The 27,841-nt window shown below is 37.8% G+C and overlaps 1 protein-coding gene across 2 annotated transcripts in view; it reads right to left on the bottom strand.

Annotated features, from left to right (window-relative positions):
• Window positions 1-27,841, bottom strand: part of NR3C2 (nuclear receptor subfamily 3 group C member 2) — a 344,327-nt gene that overhangs the window by 97,765 nt on the left and 218,721 nt on the right. For both annotated transcript variants that reach the window (XM_045993274.1, XM_045993266.1), the window contains exon 4: window positions 3,194-3,310. In XM_045993274.1, coding sequence (XP_045849230.1) covers window positions 3,194-3,310 — 117 coding nt within the window. The remainder of the gene's footprint in view (window positions 1-3,193; window positions 3,311-27,841) is intronic.

Genomic DNA, 27,841 nt, shown 5'->3' with positions numbered 1-27,841 from the left:
CGATTAATTTCTCCAGTTCTCACTCACATGCTTAAGGAAGTGATCTTTGTGCCACATTTGCACTGATTGAGATAACAGAACAAGAGAATAGTGTGGTATACTAGAAGCATCAGACCAAGAATCCAGAGCTAGAAGACCTATGTTCATCATGTCACTGGCTGTGGCATTTTTGGGCAAGTCACTTAGCCAGTCTGGGCTGAGATTTACTATCAGCAAAACGTGGAGCAAAACATCTTTCAGATCATGTGTGAAAGTGCTATGGAAATCACAATGAGCACTGCCACCACACACCAAACCACTGACATGTACTGAGTGATCACTATTTTTCACTGCACACTGACTCAGTCAACCCTCATCACAGTTTATGAGGTAAGCACGCCAATTACAGCAAGCTGAAGATAAGGAAACACAGCACAGAAAGGTGGTAACTTGCTTGAGGTTACAAGGTCAGGAAGTGGTAGGGCAAGGGTTCCTACCCAGGCAGTCTGGCTCCAGAGCCCATCCTCTTAACCAGCATAACCTCTTAACCTCTCTGGCTGAGCTGTTATGTAATGTCTTCTGGCCCCACTCCGACATGAGCAGCCTCAAATGGCCACAGCCCATACTCTTGATTTCTAAGAGTCGCTCTGCTCTGTGTGCCGCCATGTTAACTCCCAAGTCCTGACTAGTGCCTAGTTGGATTTACCAAAGCAAAAAAGAATGAAATCTCATTTCCTTTTCAAATTATTTTATTTCTTTTAAATTGGTAGTATATACACAATGCATTAAACACAATATAAAATTCAAAGGCACGTGCCTCTCTGCTACTTGTGATCTCTCTCTGTCAAATAAACAAATAAAATCTTAAAAAAAAAAAAAAAAAATTCAAAGGCACGGAGGATAATAGGAACGATAATTCTCCTTCCTATCCTTGTCTCCTAGCTATCCACTCCTTTCTACTGAAACAACCAGCTTTACTAGTTTCTTATAAACTATTCCAGAAATGTTCTATACAACATATATTCTTTTTCTAAAAGAGTTAAATCACTTGTAGTAGGCAAAACATCCTGGGGCACCTGGGTGGCTCAGTGGGTTAAGCCTCTGCCTTCAGCTCAGGTCATGATCTCAGGGTCCTGGGATCGAGCCCCGCATCGGGCTCTCTGATCAGCAGGGAGCCTGCCCCCTCCCCTCCCCGCCCGCCTGTCTCTCTGCCTACTTGTGATCTCTCTCTCTCTCTGTGTCAAATAAATAAAAAAAAAAATCTTAAAAAAAATCCTATACTACAATCTTATTTTTTTCACTAAACAATATTTTGGAGATCAATCCATATAGAGCTTCCTTTATTGTCAGAAGAGGATCTGCAATTTATTTAACCAATCCTGAACATATGAATATTTAATGTATTTCTGATGGTCAGCAATATTATGATATCTTATGAATGTATCATTTCTTATACTGCAAAAATATACTTAGGACTCACTAAGTCAAGGGATATGTGTCCTTTATAATTTTACTGAAATAACTGAATCACTCTCTATATGGGTTATATTACCTTATACTTCCACCTAAAATGCATGAGATCCCCGCTGAATTTTACTTTATTTCTATATCATTAAACAATATATTATAAAAATGTTTTATTTTTGGCATTTATAAGAAATTTAACTCATATTTTTAATTTGCATTTCTCTTACGATTAGATTGAGAATCTCTTCATGTGTTTCAAGAACCAATTATATTTCTTTTGTCTACAAATGTTCTGTTCATATTCTTGTTTTGTTCAATCTCACTGTTTTTTTTGTTTGTTTGTTTGTTTTCCGAGAAGGGGACAGGAAGAGGGGAGGAGGGGGTGAGGGAGAGAGAAAATCTTAGGCAGGTTCCACACCTAGCACAGAGCCTGGTGCAGGGCTTGATCTCACGACCCTGAGATCATGACCTGAGCCGAAATCAAGAGCTAGATCCTTAACCAATTGAGCCACCCAAGCACCCCTCAATCTCATTTTTATAATAAGTTGGTTTCTTTTTCCTATGGAATTATAGGAGATTTTTATGCAAAAAATAAACCCATTATCTATAAGTTGCCAGCACTTTCCCCCAGTTTCTTATTATTTGCCTTTGTAGTAATATTTGATTTGTAAATAGTGTTGATTTCCTTAATTCTCTTCTTTCATAGCTTCTGAGTTTTATACTTAGAAGGGTCTTCTCCACTTGGAGAGTATAAAAAAAATCCCTCTTTTCTTTTAGTACTTCTATGGTTTTATTTCCAAGTTTAGAACTTTGAAAGATTACAATTTATTTGGGTGGGTAGTATGAGGTTGGACTCAATTTTCTTGTTTTCTACATGGCTTCCCAGTTGTCACAATAATTTCTGTTGAATAATCTATCCTTTTACCACTGATCTGGAATGACAACTTTATTATATACAAAATTCTCATATTATTTATTTCTTTGAATTTCTGTTATTGTCTTACAATCAATAAATAAACAGATCATTTTGATTATTGTAGTTGTATCATATGTTTTACTCTCTGGTAGAGGTAGTCAACCTCATTATTTAACTTTCCAGAATTTTGCTGGCTGTTCTTTAGGAACTTGGAATCATCAGTTGGTAATTTTGTTAGGATTGTGTTATATTTATAAATTCATTCAGAGAAAATGGATACCTTTAGCATGCTGAATCTTCCCATCCATGGACATCATATACTTTCGTGTTTAGTTCAAGTCTTTTAACCATCCCTCACCAGCCTGCCCCTCTCCAATCCCATCTTTGGGTGGGCTACTGTGACATTTTAAAGTTTTTTCATATAGGTCTTCATTTATTAAATTTACTCTTAGAGTTAGAATGTATTCTTATCTGGCTAATATTATCACATGTAGGGCTTATTTCTAAACAGACACTGTAATAAAAACTGTTAGTTATGGTTTCATATAAAAAGTCATTCATTTTTGTTTTGGTTTTGGTTCTGTTCTGAGTTTTTGAAACCTCAGCAAACTCAAGGTTGAAAACTTCACTAGGATCATAGCCACATAACATACTTCTTTTAAACTCCTGCTAAGAAAGAAATACTAAAATGATTTATCACAAGCTTATTATTAGATTTTTAGAAATTTTTGCTCCATGTTAGTTTTACCTTAGATTTTGGGAGTATACAGAGCTTAGCAGTGTTATATTACATATTAACAATTTTTATTGAACTAAAAACACAAAACTTACCTCCTAAATTCATTCCAGCTTGAAGACATTTCTGAAGTCGGCAGGCAGGACAATTCTTCCGTCGAATCTTATCAATGATACAATCATTTCTTCCAGCACATAAATAGTTGTGTTGCCCTGAATAACCAAAAAAAAACAAACAAACCTGTCAAAGACTACTACACTAATAAAAAGTACTAATAAGTATAATCAGAATATGAAACTTCATCTTTCCTGCCCTGAAATTTCTTCTTTGGAAAAATAGAAGAGGAATAAGATTTACAGGTAATATAGGTATGGGCATGGCCAGTTTAACACAGGTGAGATTTTAGATTATAGATAAGATTAATACTGCATTTATTTCCAACTGACTTTCATATACATGGAGCCATACTCCCCCACACTGAAATTATTGGTAGCTGCCCAATCCCTCTCAGGCAATGGTGCAATTTTCATTTACACATCACAGCAGCAACAGAGTGGATTGTCTGAAGGCTCTCCTGCAGTTGCTGGAGTTGCTATGCTGCCCACCATTTACACACAGGTGATTTCAGTGGGAAGACTTACAGGTTATATAACTGTAAATGTTTAACTGTAACTGTTAACAATATTTAATAAACATTTAGTATATATTAATAAATAAATATTCAACAACATTTAACTGTAACTTTAACTGTATCAGTTAAATGTTTAACTGTAGACCAAACTGTAACTTAAAATATTCAGATGTGGGACCATACTCAGAGAGAGGCATCTACTAGCAAAATGTGAAATTGTAGCTTAGCACTATTATTAATTTATTTATTTCAAAAGATTTATAGAACATCCACTAGGTACCAGGCACATAGCAATGAATATGAGCAATGAATGAAATGGTCAGAAGTCCCTGCTATCATTAACTTTCATTCAACTGGGAGGAAACAGTCAACAGACAAGGTAATTAGGTAAAATATACAAATGCTGGACAGCTGTAAGTGCTAGGGAAGGCGCATATAACATGGTGGAGGTGTGGGAGGATGCTGGCATTTTTTTTTTTAAAGATTTTAGACAGAGATCACAAGTAGGCAGAGAGGCAGGCAGAGAGAGAGGGAGAAGCAGGCTCCCTGCTGAGCAGAGAGCCCAATGTGGGGCTCGATCCCAGGACCCTGGGATCATGACCTGAGCTGAAGGCAGAGGCTTTAACCCACTGAGCCACCCAGGTGCCCCAGGATGCTGGCATTTTAAAAAGAGTATGGAAGGCCTTACTCAAAGATGCTTTAAATAGAGGTCTGAAGGAAGGAAGGCATTATGTGGACATCTTGGGGAGAAAAATACACTACACAGAGGGAAAAGTAAATAAGGTAGGGGCAGGGCTGGGAAGGATACCTGGCATGTTTAAGGAACAGACAAGTATGAAAGAATAGAAAGAATGAGTGGAAAGTAAGAGATAAGGAAAAAGAGTTAATGTGAGTTAGATCATACTGGGCCATAGTAAAGACCATATTTTAGACTTGGACTTTTAGTTTGAGTGCAATGGGAAGCTTTGAGCAGAGAAATGACTTGATGTGATTTACATTTATCATGATTACTCTGGCTGTTATGTTGAAAACGGACTCAATGGATGGAGACAGATGTAGGAAGAAAAAGGGGCAGGAGGCTATCACTACAGTCCAGGGGAGACATGACCTTGGGTCAGGTCAGTGCGACAGCACTCACAGTGGTGCGAAGTGGTCAGATGCATTTTAAAGGTAGAACTGCTAGCATTTGGTGATCGATCAGAAGAAACAGGGGAGGGAGAGGCATTAAGAGTCTTGGACTGAACCCTTAAGAAAAATGGAACTACCATAAATTGGAATGGGGAAGACAGCAGGAGCATGCGGTTTATGGGAAACTACCCTAATTCAGTTCTAGACATGTTAAGTTTGAGATGCTTGAGAAGTTTCTAAGCGGATGTGCCAAGTCAGCAGTTAGATACACAGGTCTGGAGTCAGGGAGAGGTCTGGGCTGGAGGCACAATAGCGTGCAGTCGTTATTTTAAGCCATGAGACTGGATGAGATCATATGGAGAGTGAGCACAGACTGGAAAGAGAAGAGGTCTGAGGACTGAGTCATGGGTCATTGAAAACATGCAGACAAAGGAGAGGGAATTTCATCGATTGCTATAAAGCAGTGAACAGGATCTAAAGCACTCCCTTCAGCTTAGGACTATCATGCTCCCTTGGTTGAGACTTACTAAGTAAATTACAGTAAATACTCAATAAAAATAATGTGTGTTGCTTAATGTAATTGAAATAATTTAATCTAGAGCACATTCTCAGTCACATTATGGTAAATCTTAGTAATAATAACAATAAACAGTACTAAAATAGGGAAATCTATCAAAGTAAAGAAATGAAAACCTACCATTATAATAATCTAATGACTTTTTAAAAAATCGGAGGCTCTTAGTGGGTATAAGTAAGTATAGATAATTACACAAAGGCAATCAATATGCATGGTAAAGACCGTAACTGATTCATATAACACTTCATGATGCTGTACAGTATCTTAAGTAATTGGTTACCACCTTTAAAATAAAATTTTAAGATCCTATTATAGCACTAACTTATTTAAGCCTGACAACAACCCTATGATATAGAAGGCCAATATTATTAATGCTATTTGCTCACAAGAAAAAACTCATGCTAGCACTGGTAAAGTGACTTCTCCAAATGGTGGAACTGGAAAAAATTCAGGAAGGCTGACAGTATCAGTGTGCATTAAGGGCCAGAGTCTTAAACATCAACTTGCAATATGATTTACTGGTGGTCCAATGGGAGGCTAAAAGTGCTCTTTGGAACCGAGAAGCAAAGGAACACTATTTGAATGAGGAACACTCTATCCGTCAGTATATCCAGTGACAACCAGCATTATGTGACTTTTGCATGGTGTGAAATTGGACACAAAACCATAGATTTATCTACAACTCACACTGAACTGAACAAACTTTACAGTCCAAAGAGAAAACCAAATGTAATTTTAATTGGTTTTAATTCAGCAAGTATTCACTGGGAACCTACTATGTGTGCAAGGCTGCCAAACATTTGCATAAGGGGCTGGGGTAATCTAAGGTTCTTTTCCACTTCTGCCAATGTGCAGTAAAATGTGACTAAGTCTCTTAGATTGCAGGCATACAAGAATGCATAAGAAATGACCACCGTCTTCCGTACACACTAGAAGATTTTCTTCTTTGGGTATTCAAAAACAGAAACTTCCAAAAGCTGGATATTTCTGTAAGGATTCTTAAAAAATGAAGACACCTTAAACATCCATGTTACTATAATGGTTACAGGATAATTTCCTTCCTGCAGCAATATTTGAAATTGTATACCTGGTTTCTACCAACCAGTGTGGTCACAGCCACCAATTCATTTTCCGAAAATAGGACGGGAGCATTGTAAGGGACTGCTGCAGCAATGGTCTAAGAGTTTTCACACAGTTTTCCATCATGTATATTTTTAGTTGTGCAAACATTAAAGATTTAAATCATACCTTACACTAGTAACTAATGTATATCCCATCCCTCAGTCTATATTAAAACACCAAAGTAACAACAACAAAACCCACAATGAAAACAAGAGAATGCATCTAGAAGATCTAAAAAACTTTAATATGTCTTATTTAAACATTGTGTTCTCCTGGTATTAAGATTGCTAATCCTGAGTAAGTCAAATTTGAGGCATTTTCAGGTAAATGATTTTCTATGATGCTAACATAGGGCAGACAACCAGAATGCTAGGGACCAGACAGTGGAGGCTTTGGATAACAAACTAAAGCACTCAGATTTTATTCAGCAGGTGATGGGATATCACTGAAGATTCTTGCTTGCAATATGTTGAGTTCAGAGCTGTTATTTCGAAACATTAATCTTAAGTTGCTATACCAAGTAGATAGACTGGAAATAGGGAACACTATTAACAGTCTACTTGAAAGTTCTCAAAGATGGCATCTATGCAAATTAGTAGCTATATATTTGTCAGACTATATAGCAACTGAAATAATCCTGTAGTTAAAAAGAATCTTGGTGATAAAGGAAACAAAGATTTCTCATTCAAATTACGTGTCCATTATGGGGAGAATTCCAGTTCTGGTAGTGGCAGAACAGCTTGAATCAGATAAACCTCCTACAGATAACAATTATAAACTGTCCACAAAAGGAGAGAAAGATCTGAAGGCACTGGGAGCAACAAAAAGCAGGAAGAAACTGGAAGAAAATGGACTCTTGAAAAAAGACAATCACTCCAGACAAGATTCACCTTTGAACGGGTCTCTCCTTGAGGGCCTATATTCTACTCAGTGCAGGGTTGATAGAAAACAAGCAAAATCCTCAGTCTTACTAACTTCAGAGGCAGAGAACAGACGTGGGGACTGTCAGAGTAGCTAGAAATTGAAGAAGGATATTCTGGAAAGAAGAGTGTCATAGGGGGATGGAGGTAGATAAAATGTACATATTAATTCCCCTCAAATTCTTGGCTGACCCCTAAACTGAACATGAAATTTCAGAGTCTAGGGGTAAACAATTTAAAATAAAAGGGCTGGGCAGATTATTTCAGCTGCTGCCCATCACAAAAAGTTTGAATCCCACTAAATCAGAAGGACTCATTAAATACCTCAGGCTTTCCATTTTAATATTGGAAGGTTCCCTACTTTTGGAAGAAATATGGTATTCCAGGACTGAGACATTTAGCCTATGGCGTTTAGCCTAACCAAAATAGACCTATCTTTAAAAAAGTTTAAAGCAAAGGCTTGACAATTTCAAAGTGATCTGTCAGAAATATAACTGACTACTAGAACAAAACTCAATACTCTTTGGAGAATTATAATAAAATCTGGATACTCCAGAAAGTCTAGAATACAATAATAATCATTAAAAACAGGAAAATCTGAACCAAAGTCAATATAAAAATTTATCAGTAGAAACAGATCCAGAGGTTGATATTAATAGATAAGGATTTAAAAACTGATATGTTAGACTGTATAAGTAAATATGATTAATAGGAGTTAAGAATTGTGAACTGTCAGAAGAGGTGTGGAAGCTATAGAAACAAAATAAACAAAACCAAATGGATATCCAAGAACTGAAAAATATAATATCTAAAATAAAATATTTAATGGTTAGATTAACAACATACTTGGCACTAAACAAAAATGGGCTATTGAAATTAAATAAATATAAGTAGAAATCACCCAAACTAAAGCACAAAGAAAAAAATTAAGTATAAATGAACAAGATACTAATAGCCTGTAGGATAGCTTTAAGTAATTTAATATGCGTGCAATTGGAGTCCCAGAAACTGAGAGAAAATAGGTCAGAAAACTATGTGAAATTTATAAATTTGATTAAAGCAGCAACTTGAAAATCTAGAAAGCTTAGCAAATGCCCCCTTAAAGGATAAACACAAAGAAAAGCACTATAGCACAATATAGTTAGGTTGCTCAAAAACAGATATAAAAATAATTATAAGCAGCCAGAGCCAAAAAAATTACATGAAAGGGAACAAAGAAAAGAGCAATATTTGATTTCATATCAAAGCAACTGAGGCCAGAAGACAACATATAATATCTTGAAAAACCATCAACCCAGAATAACCAATGAAAATATTTCTCAAAATGAAGATGAAATAAAGACATTTTTGGATAAACTAAAGCTAAGAGAATTTGTTGCTAGTAGAATCACATTATAAGATATGGAAAAGGAAGTTCTCTTTGTTGAAGGAAAATGATACCAGATAGAAGTCTGCAGGTACTGAAAAGAAAAGCAAGAATTGGAAATGATAGATGGTAAAATGTAAAAGAAATTTTCTTTCTAAAAATTATTTAAAAGTCAAATGATTTTTTTATATAAAAAAAGAATAAAAATGTATAATGGGATTTATAAAACATGTGTGGGTGAAATATCAGAGAACAAAGCAAAAAGAAGGGATATAAATAAAATTCTACTGTTGTAAGTTTATTACATTATACTTAAAATGGTATCCTTGAAATTAATTGAAAGTAGACAGTGATAAATTAGGAGTACATCCTGTGATTCCCAGAACAATGGTTCTCAAATTATGGTCCCTGGACAAGCAACATCAACGTCACATAAGAACTTACCAGAAATATAAATTTACAGGTCCAACTCCAGACATACTAACCAGGAACTCAAGGGCGGGACCTAGAAATCTGTGTTTTATATAGCCCTTCAGGTGACTCTGACACAAATTAATGTTTGAGAGACTGCCTGAGCAGCCACTAGCATAATAACACTAAGAAGTGTAGCTGAAGACACAGAAGAGATTTAAAATGAGCATAATAACAGTAAGAAGTGTAGCTGAAGACACAAGAGATTTAAAATGACATTCTAAAATGTACTTAACCCAAAACATACAGAGAAGGAAAAACAAGGGAACAAATAGCAGAGGGAACAAAAGGAAACAAACACCAAAGTAACAGATATAAATCTAATATAGCAATAATTACATTAAATGTAAACAGTCTAAACACTTTAATTAGAAGTCAAAGATGGTAGACCAGCTAAAAAGAAGCAAAACTGATATACGCGTTAAGGTGTATTTTAAATATATAGGCATAGACAGGTTGGAGGTCAAATGATGGGAAAATATACACAATGTAAAATGTAATGTAAGAAAGCTGATGCAGCTATATTAAAATCAAACAAAGAAGACTTCAAGACAAAGAGTATCACCAAAAAAAAAAAAAAAGTCATTTCATGATGATTATAAAGACAGATAACAATCCTAAATATAAAAATGCATCTCATAGCAGAGCTTCAACATACATCAAGCAAAAATTGACAGAACTAAAAGAAAAAATATAAATCCAAAATCACAGTTGGAGATTCAAGAACCCTTCTCTCAGCAACAATTTCTCAGAACAATCACTATCTATCTAAAGAAACAGTTAAGATATAGATGATTTGAACAATATTATCAAACACCTTGACCCAATTAACATTTAGGTTACATAATTACACAATACACATGCTCGACTGCTCATGGAACATTCATTGAGATAGACCACATCTAGAGCTATAAAAACAAGTATCAAATTCTAAAAGGATTGAAATCATGAACAGTGTGTTTTCTCACCACAAAGGAACTAAATTAGAAATCCATACCAATATAGGTTAAAAAGCTACATATACCTGAAAAGCAACACCCATGTAAATAATTTTTGGGTCAAAAAAGAGATCAAAATGGAAATACTGAATATTTCAAACTGAATGATAATGAAAACTCAACATATCAAAATTTGTTGGATAAAGCTAAAGCAGTATTTACTAAAGAATTTTTAGCTTTATAGACTTATATTAGAAAAACAAAAGGTTTAAAGTTGATGATCTAGGATTCTATCTTAAGAGATGCTAGAAAAAAATAGAAACTAAACCCAAAGCAAATAGAAGGAATGAAATACAGTATAGAATTCAATGACAAAGAAAAATACAAGCAACAGAGAAAAACCAATAAAGCCAAAAAGTAGTTCTTTATAAAGCCTAAGTAATTAGGCAACAGCAGACAGGCTGTAAATTCTGCTCCATGTCTTCTCACCTCTAGCCCTAGGCTGGTGGAGCAGCCACCACAGTGAATGCTGTGAGTCTCATGGCACAGAGGCTGGTGAATCTACTTTGGAAATCCAATGCTCCAGCCCAGAAAGGACAATTCACATTCATTGCTCAGATCTTATCCAATAAACCCACCCAACCACAAGGAAGGCAGGAATTGGAATCCTACCTTGTGCCCAGAAGACAAAGAACTGGAAATATACGAGGAACCTCGCTGAAGACTACCTCCATGAAGGGTAAATGAAAACATAAAATTCAGCCCTTATATTAGTTCTTCTCAAAGTATTAGAAGATTTACATTATTGCTTTTTTTTTAAAACAATTTGATTTTAATAGATAATGCTGAGAGCTCTTTCCATAAATAGCTGAACTTTTCAAAATGTTAATGGGAAGCTACTAGTGTGTAATACATTTCTATTTAAAAGAAAATAAACACCTATGGATTATTTTAATAAAGAATGTAATCCATTGACTGCCCCCAAGTCCCAAAACCCCAGCCTATTTTATCAATGGTAGTATACTAACATGCACATGTATTCAGAATTTGTACCAAAAAGAAAAAAAAATAAAAGAAACTAAATAAATTAAAAGCTTATAGGGGAAATTCAAATGTCCCACAATTTTCAAATAGATTATAATTATTTTTCTTCATAAAAATTTAGAGAAAGTTCCATCTGGCTAGTTGGTAACAAGCACTGTAATAGATACTCCAAAGAAAAGAATGTTCATTTCCACAACATGAAGGGAAATAAAAACTTAAAGTAAATAAGATGCTTTGAAGATTCCAAAATACTACTTTGAAGTAAAAGCTTTTGTACAAAATTGCTGAACATCCATCTATGACACTCTATTAGGCACTATGAAGAATGATACAGCACAAACAGCATACTTCCTGGTCCATACCTGCTACTGAATAAAAGAATGAATATAAACATACTGATAAATTCAATTGTGTACAACATACAGAACTTAAATGTTCATACAGTATGTTGTATATGGACAAGCCTACAGTAATGAATGTTCACAGAAGTCCCACTGACTCCTAGGTAATTGACTTTCACAAAAGATCCATGCATACAAATTCTTTCTGTTTATCTCCAGCATCAGACCTTTCAGACTCTCCCACATGCACACAACAATGGAAAAAGAGCTCTCAGGATTTACAAGGAAGCAGCAGAGAGTTCTGTGAAAGGCAGAGCTTAAACCAGGGTCAGAATCCCACAGTGGATGAGTGTGCCTTCCTGGTGTTCTAGGTCCTCAGTAACTTCCCCATGAAGCCCACATGGTGCTCCACTGAAGTTGGCTAGGTATCCATTACGGAGCCACTTGCCTGTAAGAGCACCTTGTTTTAAGAATGAAAATCTGTTCAGTGGAGCTCAGAGAACTTTAGTCACTCATCCATCTGTGTGTACTAGTTCAATGTACCTCCTGCCTGAGGAAGTGGCAGCTTTTTGGAGAAAAGGTAGTCATTCCAGAAAACAGAAAGCCGCCAAGGTTAGAGCAAATCTGGATGGGGTACCAGGAAGCTTAGTTAGTACATATGTAATATAAATTCATGGCTTTACAGACTAACCAGAAGTACCCAAACTAAATGAAAAGTGACTTTAACAAAGCTGAGCTCAAAAATTTAAAAAAATGAATCAACAGTATCATTTTTGCCCTATTGTTCTCAACTGTGGTATTGCTTTTAAGTGGGAAATAATTCAGAAAGTGTCTAAAAATTAACATCATTGTTTTAAAAGTTACTGAACTCAAGAAAAATTATCTTTTAAAATTTTCAATTACTTTGAAATCAAGAACCAAGTTTTTGTTGTACTTGGGCTGGGCCCAAATGAGAAAATACAGATTGGATGACATATGGGTCTTGCCTTAAAGCATCAATAATGCTAGAACGGAAAGAGTGGAAACATGGAAGGCAGCAGGGAGGAGATATAGTGGGAAGGGCACATCTTTGTCACCAGACACACCTGGTTCCCAACCCTATCTCAGTCAATAGGGAGCTGTGAGATGCTTGGCCAAGTTGCTTAACTTGTTCTGAGCCTCAGCTTCCTGATCTATAAAATGGACATAGTAATGCCTGCTTTGTATGTTGTCGAATGGATTCAAATTGATATATATATATATAGAACGCATGCTAGTGATGTCACTTTTTTTGTTGTTGTTGTTATCTCGGCCTTAAAAAAAAAGTAGAATGAGAAAATCTAAAGAACAAACACAGCCAACTCTTAATTAAATATGTCAGTGAGGAACTTCCTGTGGGAAGAGAATATCACCACTGAGTGAGGAACACCTGTAGATGAAAAGAGCCCGCCTGAGATGAGACAAATACCATACAGCTCTGATCTCATCTTTAAGTCTTAACTTTTTCAACAAGCCAGCAAAGATATGAGAATGGGGAACAACATCCTTAGGGTAAACATGGGACAGAAAGCTGGGACTCAGATCTGTCTGTAGCTCAGCTAAGAATTCCAGATGAGGGCCCAAGACCGTAAGAGGGTATAAGACTCTGGAAGGTTACAGCTTCCTTGCACAGTTGCTCCCTCTCTGCTTTCTCTCTTTTTCACTGTTACTTAATACCAAAACTCTTCTAAGTCAGTTTAAAGGCAAAACATGGTCCATTCCCTCCATGACCTTTCTAGAAGGTGGATGAGGCTGGGGAAATATGGTAAGATAAATCACTTTGAGGTCGATGTGGTATGACTTTAAAGAAGGAAGTGATTACACTGGGAAGAGACGGATGAGGAAGGCTTTGCTAGAGAGAAGGCATCTGAGGTAAGCCTCAAAGAATGCTGTGGATTTGAAACATGGAGAGAACAAGCACACAGGCATTCCAGGCAAAGGACTGGGGCAGGGAACAGCAGGGACATGGTTAAATGTGTGGTAAGCAACTGGTCTGGCCAGTTGAGGCCCAGGAAGACAGGGGAACAGAGAAGGAACAAGCTGTATCTACACATTCTGGTGACCAGAGGACATCCAGGGAGCTGTCAACACTATGAGGGCTCCCGAGCCCTCTCTTCCGGGTTTTAGATGCGCTCATCCACCTAATTCAGTGGGTGTCCCCACGTGAAGGTCTCTGACCCCTCAAATCCTCCATGTTCACAAAGCAAGCATAATGTGCCCACCCCACAGACAGCCCTCTTCCAGTCTCCCATAGTCCCCTAGCCTTAAAGCTATAGCCAGTTATTAGAACTAGAAGCTTTGGGGTCATCCTTGATTTATACCCTGCCCACCTCCCCACAAACTCCTGGAATTTTCAATATTCAGTGAGGTCCTAAGGCTATGAGGTCCTAATGATTCTTTGCCCCGAGTTTCTCCTGAATCCTGTCTACATCCACCAGTATTTTTGCCCTTGATTTTAGGCTCTCTTGGTTATATTTCTGAGTTACAGTTTGAATCCTTGTTTACTGTCTGTGTGACCTGAAACAAGTTACTTCATCTTTCCATGTATCAGTCTCCTCATTTGTTACACAGGAATTATCAACATGCCTATCTTGTGAATTATCGGGAAGGTATGAATACACCACATAAAGTACTTAGAATCATCCCTGGCATCCAGTAAGGATCCGGTGAATGGTAGTTATCATAATATTATTGTTATTATCATATATTATCACATATTATTATGATTGTAACTAGTCTACCCTGCCTCTACCATGTCCTTACTTCTAAATCAAATGCTGATTAAATTTTAATTTGAAAGCTGTCTAAAAGAAATGAACCCTAACATAGCCCGCAGTATCTAAGAACACAGAGTGAAGAGCTACCCTGGTTGAAATGCCTATGAGGACCCTCCCTGGTGCTGCTCCCCATTCTGCACCTGCCAGTAATCCAGAAAGCACTGTGCTGCAAACCTAGGGCTCCTCTGAGCACACATTCAGAGCCATGAGCCTCCACCTTCCAGAGAGCCGTGCAGTGATCCTTAGGAATCACAAATCTGATCATTTCATCCTTCTGCTTAAAGGCCTTCAAGGGCCCTTCACTACCTAAACTTCCAAGTCCAAACTCTTCTGTATCTTATTCAAAGCGACATTGAGCCACTGGGGCACAAAGAGGGGAGGCAGGCTGGCAGGCAAGCTCAAAGATGTGCTCAGCAAAACTCACTGCTATTTCAGGAAAAGTAAGCAAGCTGGGATCAGAGGCATTTGATACTGTAACACTGGCCTGTTTTTTTCTACTGGTGTTTTAGTTACGGTGTTTTTATTGTCATCTGATTGCTATTACAATGGGAATGAAAGACACTGTGTCTGGTGACTTATTTTAACAAAATAGAAAAATTCAGAAGATCAGTCCAGAATTACAAACCATCCTTAGAGACATCCTAAAATTGCAGGTGGGCAGCGCGGGGTGCAGAGAGCATCCCTGCTTGTCGAACCCTGGCTCATGTTCCATCTTAGGGCTGTGGCCGCACCCATGGTACATCCTCCCCATTACTTCTTTGCTTTGACCTTAGTAAGGATTTCTGCTTTGCTGTGGCTCAACTACTTTCATATTCAGTGATATTTAGGGATACACACACCTTCTTCAATTTCCCCAGCGATGTTCTGCTTCTCTACATCTGGAAAAATACACTATTCTCTCTTATTCCACCAGGGACTAGGCCATACCCCCGTTTTTGCTCTTACCACTAAGCCACATCCTTCAACTTATTTACCACTTGCCCCTCCCCCAGGTTGATATTTTATTTACCACCAGCTACTGCTTTATTTCTTAATTTGTTCACCATTCAGATAGGGAAACGTGGTACTAGATCCTAGGTTTCTTAGAGATAAAGACAGAAGCCTACACCAGTGTCCCTGAGACAGATCTCAAAAATAGGGAGATACAAAATACAAAATAGGGAAATACAAAAATAAAAAAAAAAAACCAGGTGGGCTCCCCCAATGTGAATCCTGTGACAAAGATCCTATGGTCCTTCTCCACCTACTTCCATGGAAACCTGCTCCCCAATTCCTGGCTCCCCGGATCTGCAACATGTTTGAAGGCAGGGAACCCAGAGAATATATGGAAATGTGAGAATCCAAACGTCAGGGTGCAAACCTCTTGATGAGTTAAGACATATTCTAGATCCTCTGCTATGTTTTCATTTTCCTTTTAAAAAACAATCTATCAAAGAGATTTGACCAAAGGATCTCATTTTCCTTTAAAATTTTATTTTCACGCTTTCCATGCTATGTGAAATGCAATTTCTTTTTCACGCCTTGAAACTACAAGAGAGTTTAACTAAAAGGGGGCAGAAATGAATAACAGTTTAGTATTTATCAGTATCTGAAAGATACATTGCTCAATAATTTCTTATATGCCCAAAGCCATTAACGAATCTGAAGGTTTTGTTGCTATTACTGTTATTAAAACTTGAAAACTCTGTGCTTTAGCAGCAAACCAAACTTTTTGAGTCCTCTTTAACTTAACTACCCCTGATGGATACTCTTAAGAATTTCCAGGCTTTATGTACACTGTAGTTTCCCTTTTTCTGAAAAAGGCACACATTTTCAGAAAGGCCATTTCACCAGATCCCTTTTAGAATCAACTTTTGGCTTAAATTTCTTTCTGATTTTTAAAGGTCCATTTGTTATCCTGCTGGAGGATTTTTTTTTTTTTTTTAAAGCAGTTGACAACTGCCCAGCAACAGCAGCCTGTGTTTGCAGTCACTATTTTGGGCTACATCACATGTCACTTACATAACCTTGTTTAACTGCTCTTGAACTGGTTTGAGCAACCTGGGAAACAGATTAGGGCAGTCCCAGCAAATTCCCTCATTGCAGATTCTGATGGGTGATTTCCCACCCCCCAACCCCCATCTTAAAAAGTTGCACAGTGAACAAGACGGTGTCCACAAGAACTGGTTATTCATTGTTAGAGCCAGCTAAAACATTTGATAATTAACTTCCTCTGCTCAGTTTAAACCAGTCCAGTCTGCCCATAATAAACCAATGAACAATGATCCCCTGCTGCTGGGGTTTATGAGTGAGCCTGGATTAACATGCTTTAAAATGCTAGGGGCGGGGTGGGAAGGGGGACTCTCTTGAGAAGTATAGGTTGCCTCTGCCACCTTTAAACACCGATCTTTCAAAGTTATGTTTTGAGGAGTCTAAGATTTTAATTGAGAAGTCAGATTGGACTATTTTTTTTTCCCTGTGGTGTTTCAAGAGTTCTTCCCATGTGGGTAAGCACGAAATTCCCAGATAAACATTCTTCTTGGTGTGGAAGGTGTTAGTTTTTCATTAAAAAAAAAAAAAAATATATATATATATATATATATATATATATATATATAACTTGTAATTATCGTGACTTAAATTTGAGGCACTCAGCATATTTTGGTGAAAGATAATCAAAGAAAATATATGACACAAGCCAAGTGCAATAAGCTTTTAACCTTGAGAAACATGTATTATGATGTGCAATAAGAAAAGACAAGTACGTTATTGACAAGGAACAAGGAATGTTTTTTTCAGGAGTGACTTACATCCTACACATATTCAGTAGTAAGAATTTAACATAGTTGTATTTCACTATGCAAAAACATCTGTTATCTAGATAAACTTTCTTTTAAATAAGTTATTCAGGGCACTGGGCAGGGAATTAACATTTGTTGAATTCCTAGTATGTGACAGGTGCTTTACAAATCATATAATTTAATCCTTAATTTAAAAATCCTGTGGGATGTGGGAATAAATTCTCTGAGACTGGTCATATGTTCTCCATTTTGTCAATGAAGCCACACAGAGAGGCTAAATAATGTGGCTGGCTTAGCTGGGATTTCTCCCTGGTGCTCTTTCATTACATCATTTTCTCTTTCTGTGGTTCCATACATAGTAGAAATATCCTTAAGATATTTACACCCAGGGGGTAAAATGGAACAGAAGGAGGATCTTCTCATGAAAAGACATTCAGGCTACCATATAGGAATAACTTGTATACTAAAATATTAACTACTCTGACACTTGAGAACAGAAATGGCATGAATTGAGGCCTAGCTTTAAGTCTAAGCCTCAACTGATGTTACACAGGATGGCAAACTCACATACTGCCCAATCCACCACTTTTCCCTGGTCCAAATGTACCTGTAAACCCTGGAACTTGAAGCAAATATATTCACAGTCTTGCAGAACTGAATCCTGTGTGCTGTTCTTAATGATCAGATCTCATTTATTTTTGCCCAACCAGCAAATTCCCCAAGATCTTAAAAGAAGAAATGAGGCCTGGCAGAGAGAAGGGGTCTTGTTCAACTACGCTGGCCTCAAACTATTTGTTAAGATTTGAAGGTCTCAACACAGCTCAGTGGGTCCTTATTTGCCATATGAAGCATAACCTGGTTTCCAAATGCCCTTCTAGTTCTAAACCCAAATGAAACTCAGATGAGAGCTGTTTTGGTAACAGAGAAAGACTGTATCATAAACTTATACTGACAATCTAAATTTTTGCTAGAAAAGAAATTATGAAACTTTTTGATATGAGGTTGTTCTGCTCACACACACACACACACATTAAATTAGACTAATTTGGGTATATAATGATATAATGGCATGTGCATGGTACAGAATAAAAGCAGTATTACGGGTCATATGATGTAAAGGTTCTCTATGTCTCCGCTATCTTCTGGCCACCCAGTTCCCTTCCCCAGTGACCACCACAGTTATTAATGTCTTTGTAGCATTCCAAAGGTTTTCTACAACACATGTATTTTAAGCACAGTGAATATGTTCTGTTTGTTGTGTTAAGCACTATTAATTCAATATGTCTGTTTGTTATTTTACTAATTAACTCAATAAATAGTTATTGGGTGGTTATCTCATGCCAGTTATTGTGATCAGCACAGGGGCTGAGAGATAAATAAGGCAAGAGCCCTGTCCTTGAGGGACTCATGCGTGGCCCAGTGTGGGAGACAGGGTGCTAAGCAAATTGAGCCCCAGAGCAAGAACACGTGGACAGAGCACTAGAGGGACGTGGAAGAGGAAGGACTCTTGTTTCAGAAGTCAGAAAATGCCCCCTCGGAAAAAAGCAACACTAGGCCAGCTTCTTGAGGAATGTTCATTTGATGGAAAGGGAGGGAAGTTTTCTAAGTAGAGAAACAACATATTAAAAAGTAGATGCTGGCAAAGGGGGTATCTTCTACAGGGATGGGAGAGCCTGGTGTGGCTGGAGCATAGGGAGCATATATGGAGGCCGTAAAAAACAAGATTGCAAGGACTTGCCGTTCCATGCTACGTAGACTCGCTATGGATCTTAAGGCAACGGGGAAGCCAAATCCAGGTGTAATTTGTGTTTTAGGAAGTTCACAGGGGCAGCTCAGTTGGAAATACTCAGAGTAATGGCAAAGGGACTGGTTAAGCTCAGAATTCACATGAGTCTTTAAGAGGGGGGTTAGGAGACCTAATTTCCAAGTAGTCATCCTAATCTCTGGTACTCCCTAGCTCCAAATGTGTTTTTCTATATCTTACTTGCTTCAACATCCACCTATTATTCAAGGGAGAACAGCTGAAACCACCTTAAATTATTTCTTTTTGGTCCTCCATGTAAATATTCTACACCTTTCTGATTTTATAACCCAAAGTTATTGACTTCTGCCTCCACGGTCTCATGGTCTCAAAGAAGCAGATACTGTGTATGCTTGAGGTAAAAATGCTAGCCTTTGAGTTACCTTCTTACCTTGCCAAAGCAGAGTAGATATATTCTTTTTTAGCATTCTAAATTGGGAAGTTCCCCCTTATCCAATTACTCCCCATAGAAATTACTCACAAATTTTAGGCTCTTTGAACCAAAATTCTTGTGCTGATGAGGAAAAAGTGGTACGGGATGTAGATCTGTATACCTTAGGACTTTGTGTAAGATTATTTTACCACTTGGAGTTAAGATTACAATCAGAGGAGACATGCTGGAGGAATCATGGGAAACTGTCCTGTGAAATAAGACGAGCTATTGTCTGGGAAGGAGAAGGGCTGGGGCAGATGAGAGAGCAGATCTTAAGTATGTGGAGCCATCATGAGAAGATGACAGACAGATGAGCTAGAAAGGCAGAGGACTAATTTTTGGTGAGTAGCTATGGTGCTCTAAGTTACCAGGCTGGAAAAGTTATATTCTCATCATATTCAGTGTTTATAGATAATATTATCCTCATGTTCTGGACAAGAAAATAAGTTAAGCAGCTGTCCACAGTGCTTCTCGTTGCCAGTGGTGATGTCAGGATTTGAACCCAGATCTGATATGCCCAAAGTCACCTGGCAAGTGACTCAGGAGCAGTCCTGAAATCTTAATATGCATGATATCTATCCTTGCTTTCTAAGAAAGCTTTGTACTTACACATTTTAACCTTGCACATTTGCTCATTTGACTAAATTGCTTAAAATCAAACAACTTCCCTTTTAGAAAATAGCATAGTCCCTATTTATAGCTGAAACTCAGAACAAGACAAAGTTCCTAAAGTAGTTCCTAAGGTAGTGATTCTTTGGGCTCAGACACATGTGGGTTATATCCAGACTCTATCACTTATCAGCTACGTAATACAGAGCAAACCTAGCAATTGCAATATATTTTCTCACCCACAAAGTCAGAGTAACCAAACTTACCTCATGGGGGAGGTAGGTTTCTCCCCCAAGGTCACATGCTTGAGCTTGAGATCAGGGAGAGGAACACTGTTCCTGGAGCCGAATGCCTGGCTCCCACCTCGTTTCACCACACCCTGACTGTGAGAGCTGGTTAGCAGGCCTCATGAAGCCTTCATATCCCATCTATAAAGTGGGGAGAGTAACAGTACCACTTCCTTAGGGTAGCCCTGTTTGGGCTAATCTTGACTTTGAGCAGGAAGGAATGAGTCCCTCTATTCTAAACCTGGGATCTCTGTATTAAGCCCAGTATAATCTCTAATTATGCTTATATTCTGGGTTCACTTTTTTGTTAACTAGGCTTGTGCCTCATTCCCCTATGTCCCACTGTCTGTTCTGTAGCTTGCATAGTAGCACCCCCAAATTCTTAAAGGATCAACTTGCTAACACCCTGGCATTCCTGAAGTCCAGCTCCCAGACTGAGGCTGTGACACTTGTTTCTCAAGAGCCCACCTGGCTGCTCTTGGGCCCAGAGACTCTCATGATGCCCTGCCCAGACCACAGGGGCTTCTGTGCTCTGCCCTCAGAACTCTGTTCTGGCCTGAGTGTCCATGCTCCAGTAACTGTCTCATATGGGTGAGCATGGTTTCATCCACCAGGCCTTTCCAGGTTGCCCCATCATTACTTATTCTACAAAGATGTCTTTTCTTTTTTCAAGATTTTATTTATTTATTTGACAGAGAGAGATCACAGGCAGAGAGGCAGGCAGAGAGAGAGAGGAGGAAGCAGGCTCCCTGCTGAGCAGAGAGCCTGATGCGGGGCTCGATCCCAGGACCCTGAGATCATGACCTGAGCCAAAGGCAGAGGCTTTAACCCACTGAGCCACCCAGGTGCCCAAAGATGTCTTTCTTTCCCTAATTGTTGTCATTTCTTTTACACAGAAGAGATGAGACACATAGAGAAACAAGCATTTAGCTTATTTACAACTGTACTATGTTTTTCCCCTCTCAAAAAGCAAGAGTCTGTCATGAGGAACATATAAAACTTGCGTTACTAGATCATTAAGAAAGTACACAGATTTACAAATTGAGTGCCTACCGATCATTGTGGTCACTTTTAAATTAGAGAGACACATTCGCCTTAGTGGCTGCTGTAACAGGAAAATGGCCAGATGATTTTTAGCTCATCTGGACAATCTCAATAGGCCTCTGATGGTTGTTCCCAGCTCTTACTGGTCTGGGCCTTCTCCTGCTCTTCCAAGTCTCCCTTCTTCAGGCCTCATCTAGCCATAGGTCCGGGGTTGATACTGCTTTGGGTCAGAAATTCACAGAACATTCCAGCCCTTCTCCACTCCTATTCCCCTTTCATGATGCTGGCCTCCAGCGTATGCTCAGAGCTGCATTGCTGCATAATGTGCTCTCACTGCACAAGAGTTTTCCAGGCCTAAATCTCCCTACTGGACCCCAGGTCGTAAGTCAGCACTTCCGTGCAATGTCCTCTTCTCCTTGAAGGGGCAGCTTCTGGAGGATAACCGCTTTTTATTAATAGAGAATGAAAGTGGGCAGGCAGAGGCCTGCTTTGGTGTGATGCCTGAGTTTCTAATACCCTCTCCTGTGGAGTCTAGACCCAAGCACAGTGCACTAGAACAAGGTAATTTGCTTCCCTACTTGTTGGTGTTCCTTATACACACCCTAAAGAGAGAAAAAGACCTGGGATTTGAGGTAGGGTTGGGCCGTGGTCTTGGTGTCCCATCCAAGCTGCTTTCCCAGGTCCCTGCCTGACACTGCTGCTGTGTCCTTACTGTCCCCACCCTTTGTCACTCTACTCTACTGTATGGTTTACACTCCACAAACCACAGGTGAGACTTTAACATGCCAACTATCTCTACCTGGATTCTCAGTCCTACACCCTGTCATCAGCTATGTGATCCCCGAGGCCTCCTACCGGCCATATACGTGGACTGCAGCTGGGAATGGTAGTGCCCCTTGGACTCTGGACTTTATTCCTATTTGTCCTCAGATAATGTTGCAGGTACAGTACCATGCTGTGAGAATGAAGAACTCCTGAGACATAGCAAATGTAAAGGAACCATAATGTGGTTTTTAAGCTTTTTCTCGCCACAAAGCCAGTAAATTATTACTTTAATAAGTTAAATAACTGTATTTTTAATTTTTATTTATTTATTTTATTTTTTAAAGATTTTATGTATTTATTTGACAGACAGAGATCACAAGCAGGCAGAGAGGGAAGTGGGAGGGGCGGGGTTCGGGGGGAGAAGCAGGCTCCCTGCTGAGCAGAGAGCCCAATGCGAGGCTCAATCCCAGAACCCTGGAATCATGACCTGAGCAGAAGGCAGAGGCTTTAACCCACTGAGCCACCCAGGTGCCCCAAGTTAAATAATTTTATATATAAGTATAATATATATATAAATATATATAATATAATATATTTATATATTATATTTATAAAGCTTATATATAAAATTATATATATAAATATATAATATAATATATTATATTATAATTATATATAATTATATAATTATATAATATATTTTTATATATATATAAGATATATATATCTTATATATATCTTATATATATTATTATATAATATATAATTATATTATTATATAATATATAATTATATAATAATTATATAATTATAATATAATATAAATTATATAATTATAATTAATATAATATATATTATATATAATATATATTATATTATATATTTATATATATAATTTTATATATAAGCTTTATAAATCCCTAACTAGCTGGTCATCCTGGTTTAGATGTAGCCTTCCTAAATCCCTTCTCTAAACTGTAAAATGGAGAGATGGGATTGTCTCCACTGTCTCTATGGCTCTGTCTCTTTGCTTCTATGGTCCTGAAAAGAGGAACGATTGAAGGAAAGGTACAAAGTCATCATTAGAATGAGCAGGCAGTAAATAGGGCAATGTAGCCTTACCCTGTGGCCCGTGTAAATACACAGTGTAATTGGCAATGCCAAACTAAGAGCAAATTGCTAAAGACAGGAGAGGGAGCTGTAATCACTGTCCTCATCCCACACAAGAGTCTTAGAATTGCAAATTAGTTAAAAGAATTCAAAAGTAGTCACTATGGCCTTTGGTGGAGAAAGGCAAAGATAACAGAAATTACTTTTTTGAAAATAACTTCCAAAGAAAGTACTCCAGGAGAGAAACTAATAAAATCATAAGACCGTGTATGTATGTGTACAGATATCTATGCATACCTATATCTTAAAGAACTGTAACACTCCTGAAAGTTAAAAAGCAATCACATTACAATCCTGAAGCTGTGTTATGTAAAAAAAAAAATTTTTCCCACTGGGAAATTTTCACTAGGTATTCCAAAATTTAACAAAATGCAGAAATAGGTTTTGACCCCTTTCACATTTTCCATGCTCACTCCTTCAAGTTTTTAAGGAGGCTACTTGTTTATGTATTTATCTTTATGCTGCAATTATAAAATTGATAAAACACGTTGGGGAAAAAGTCTAGAAGTCATACTGTAAGTCAAAGAGAAATCAGAGATTATTACAGTGGAGAAGCTGTGGCTTCCCTGGAAGAGAACTAAGGAAAGAGGTACTCTGTGGTTAACACCTAAGATCAAGTAATGTGAGATAATATATTAGCCTGTATGAAGCAGGATGGTGATAAACACAATACAGCTTGTAGGCCAAAAATAGCCTCGTTTTTCCCAGCTCTGAATTCCATCTGTCAGAATAAGGTGGATGGCATTCATCAGATACCCGCAGTGCATATATAGCTGGACTGATTTAATTCTCTGGGGGACTTAAATTTTCTTACCCATAAAAATAATCAAGCAAAAATTAATAGAATTTGTGTAAATTCTTACGTGATGGAGGCTTTGGACATTATCATCAGCCCATTCTTTCTTCCTTCTCAGAGACCAAGGTCTTTCTACACGTGTCTAACTAAGGTCTTGACTAAACCTCAACGCTCTCTGCAAACTTAACTGACCTTGGACACATACATCTTCTCTCTAGTAAACACCCTCACACTTTACTCAAACCTCAGGGATCTAGCTTAGATTAGCTAGGATCTGTTATGAGCTGGGCCCCACAGTGCTGCATTATTTTAATTAAGATTTGTAAGAATACCATACACTACTACAATTACTCCCACTTCATGGTGTCCTTATTGCTCTGGCAAATTCTCCTCGGCAATTATTGCTTTCTTCCCTATGTGAAGGGTGGGTGTTTGTGAGCCATTTTTTATCTATATCAGAATACTTTCAAGGGAGGAAGAATGTCTTATGCATCAGTAGAGTCCCATGGTGTGTATCACCTGGTAAGTGTGAAATATGCATTTATACCATTCTCAGAAGTAAAGAGTGCAGTGCTCTGGTTTGACACCAGGCCACTGCTTGGGGCAGGGAGGTTCTGTCTTCTCAGCTGGTGCACCAGCCCTGGGCTAATAATGGCAGTTTCCTCCCAAACTTCTTAAGGCCTTGGCTGGCAGAGTTATAGGATTAACATTTATTTCTTGCACTGGAGGAGTCAATAGTTATTGTATCACCATATAATAAAACAAATATACACAGGGGGCCAAGAAAATATCTGAAAGTGAATGAGAGCTTCATTTGAATGAAATGAAAATTTAGACAAAAAGTACATTTTGGAGATCTTTAGTGGTCCGCAACAAGATTTTGAATAATAGATTCTCATTTAACCAAAGTTTAGTTTTATGATACAAAATGATTTGTCCTGTACCCCTGGGGCTAATAATATGTTATATGTTAATTAAAAAATAAAAAAAATTTAAAAAATGATTTGTGGTAAAACAAAAGTATTTTCTAAGTGTATGGCTTCAGCTTCTGTCCCTTTATACTCACCTACTGTGTGAGAGGCATTGTGTTTATTGACATATGGCAGGTATAAGAAAAGAAGCTTACAAAGTTGTTCACAGAACTACATACAGAACTATTTACAGGTATAAAAAGTGTTAGGAACTTCATGCCTGTTAGGATGGCTGTTACTAAAATGACAAGAAATAACAAGTGTTAGTGAGGATGTGGAAAAAAATGAAACCCTTGCCTTTGGCAGGATTGTAAACTGGTAAAAGCCACTATGGAAAATAGTTATTCAAGAGATTACAAATAAAACTACCATGTGATCTAGCAATCTTTTCTCTAGGTATATATCCAAAGGAATTAAGAACATTATTTCCAAGAGTTATCTATACTTCCATGTTCATTGCAGCTTTGTTCACGAACCAAGGTACAGAAACAACCTAAGTGACTGCTGATAGATGAATGGATAAAGAAAATGTGATACACACACACACAATGTAATATTAGTCATCCTAAAGAAAGTCTCCTTGGTACAACATGGATGAGACTGTTGGAAACTATGCAAAGTAAAATGACCCACACAGAGAAAGATGAATATTGCATGATATCACTTGTATATTGAATCTTTAAAAAAGAAAAAATATCAGACTCATAGAAACAGAGTAGAATGGTGATTGCCAGAGGCTAGGAGGTGGGAAAATAGGGAGGGACTGATAAAAGGGCACAACCTCTCAGTTATAAAGATGAATAAGATCTAAAGATCTAATATATAATATGGTGACCAAAGGTAATGATACTATATTGTATAAGTGAAATTTGCTAAGAGAGTAGAACTTAAGTGTTCTAACTAAAAAGAAAATAATAAAAAAGAGATACATATGTGAGGTAATGTATTTGTTAATTCAACAGTGGGAATTCTTTCACAAGGCATATGTACATCAAATCATCACATTATATACATTAGGTGTGTTATAATTGTATTTATCAATTACCCTTCAATAAATCTGGGGGAAGAAGTGTTATGAAATCACAGAGGAGGAGGAAATTAATGAAGGAGGAAGGAGAGATAGCCAGTGGTATTAGAGAGGCTGATGAAGAGGTGATCTTTATCTGGATCTCAAAAGAGAAATGCAATTTCTCCACGCTGAGAAGGAGAGGAAAGGACACTGATGCTTTCTTTCCCTTGAGACCATACCTGCCCCTGTGAGGCTACAGCTGCCATAACATGGTCCCAGAGCATACTCAGCGCCTTCCACATGAGACTCAGAACGGATTGGTTGAGTAGCGATATGGTAAAATTCAATGAAGTCATGGAATTAATTTTAAAATCAGTATAATAAAGATAGCAAAAAAATTAGTAAAGACAATCTTATCACTAAACCCAAGGAAAAACAGAAATCAATAGCCATGATTCCAAAGTCCACGAAATGTCAAATGAGAGGTGAGAAACTGAGAGAATGTTTAGGTAGGTTTGGAGTTACATGATAACTTACTAGAGAATCAGTTTTCTGCTTTAATATTTATAGTATTCTGAACTGAGTATGTTTATCTCATATGAAATTGAAGCTGAGTATTATTAGGCAGCCTTTCCAAAGGATATGGTCTTTCACGTGTACTCAACTTTAAGTCAATACAATCTAATCGCTTAAGAAACCAAGACATTATATCTCAGACAGCCATTCTGCCTAAAAACACTCTAAATTATTTAAATTGAATTCTGATTAAAGTTAAAATAAAATCTTCTTCAATAGGGCATGCAAGGTTCCTTAGAACTTTTGCAAATGAGATCTTTGTAATCTGATTCTGTTTCATCCAGTAAAACCATATAATGAATATGCCATGAAAGTGCAGTCACCGTGGCTGTCCGTGGAGTACTTTTCAACTTACACAGCCCTCTTGTTCTTGCTTGAACTCTAAGAAGGCAGGGGGACACGGACGCATGCTTCTCCAGAAAGTCTGAATACTACCTTTGGTGACTGAATTGAGAATTTTGTTTCTTTTGCTTATTTTAGAAAATCATATAATTTTAGAGCTGGAGGAAAAGAGTTCATCCCCACCTGGGGGTTAACCAAGGTCACTGAGATCACAGAGAGATGTTAGACTTTAAATGAGAAGAGCTGGGTTTGCAATCAAACTCATCTAGTCACTAGCTGTGTGAGTGGGGAGCAGGTTACTCTACTCCTTAGGGTTCACTTTCTTCATCTGTACATGTGTAAAAATACAACTTGTGAGATCGGCTAGAAGTTGTAAAGGACGCGGGAAAAAACCCCATGTTTAAGGTGTGAAGTATAGTGTTTAGCAGGATTGGTATGTAAGCTGCTTCGTTTTTAACATGGATTGTAAAGTTGAGCCTCGAACCAAGAAAGATGCCCGGCTGTCAGCCCACCATCCTGTCTGGGCTGTTTTTATTACACTCTGCTTTAAAACACACACATATACACTGAAAACCACAGACTAATAGAATAACCATGTACCCACTTTCTATAATCTGAGTTGTTTTTCAACCCTAGAAACTTAGTAAGACAGGACAGAGAGATTTCCCAAATCACTGGCTAGGTCACAATTAATGCATTTGGCTTTGGGACCATTTCGCGTTTGGGATGGACAGCTGAAAATCGGCGGGAAGCGAGGACGCCGGGGAGAGAGCAGACAGTACTGCGAGGGGCTGCTGCAGCCCTGGTCAGGCGGAGTGGGGCCGGGA

Source organism: Meles meles, chromosome 2 (genome assembly GCF_922984935.1).
Source record: "Meles meles chromosome 2, mMelMel3.1 paternal haplotype, whole genome shotgun sequence".
Lineage (NCBI taxonomy): Eukaryota > Metazoa > Chordata > Mammalia > Carnivora > Mustelidae > Meles > Meles meles.
Note: the sequence above shows the minus strand (reverse complement) of the source record. Positions and strands in the feature narration are given on the sequence as shown.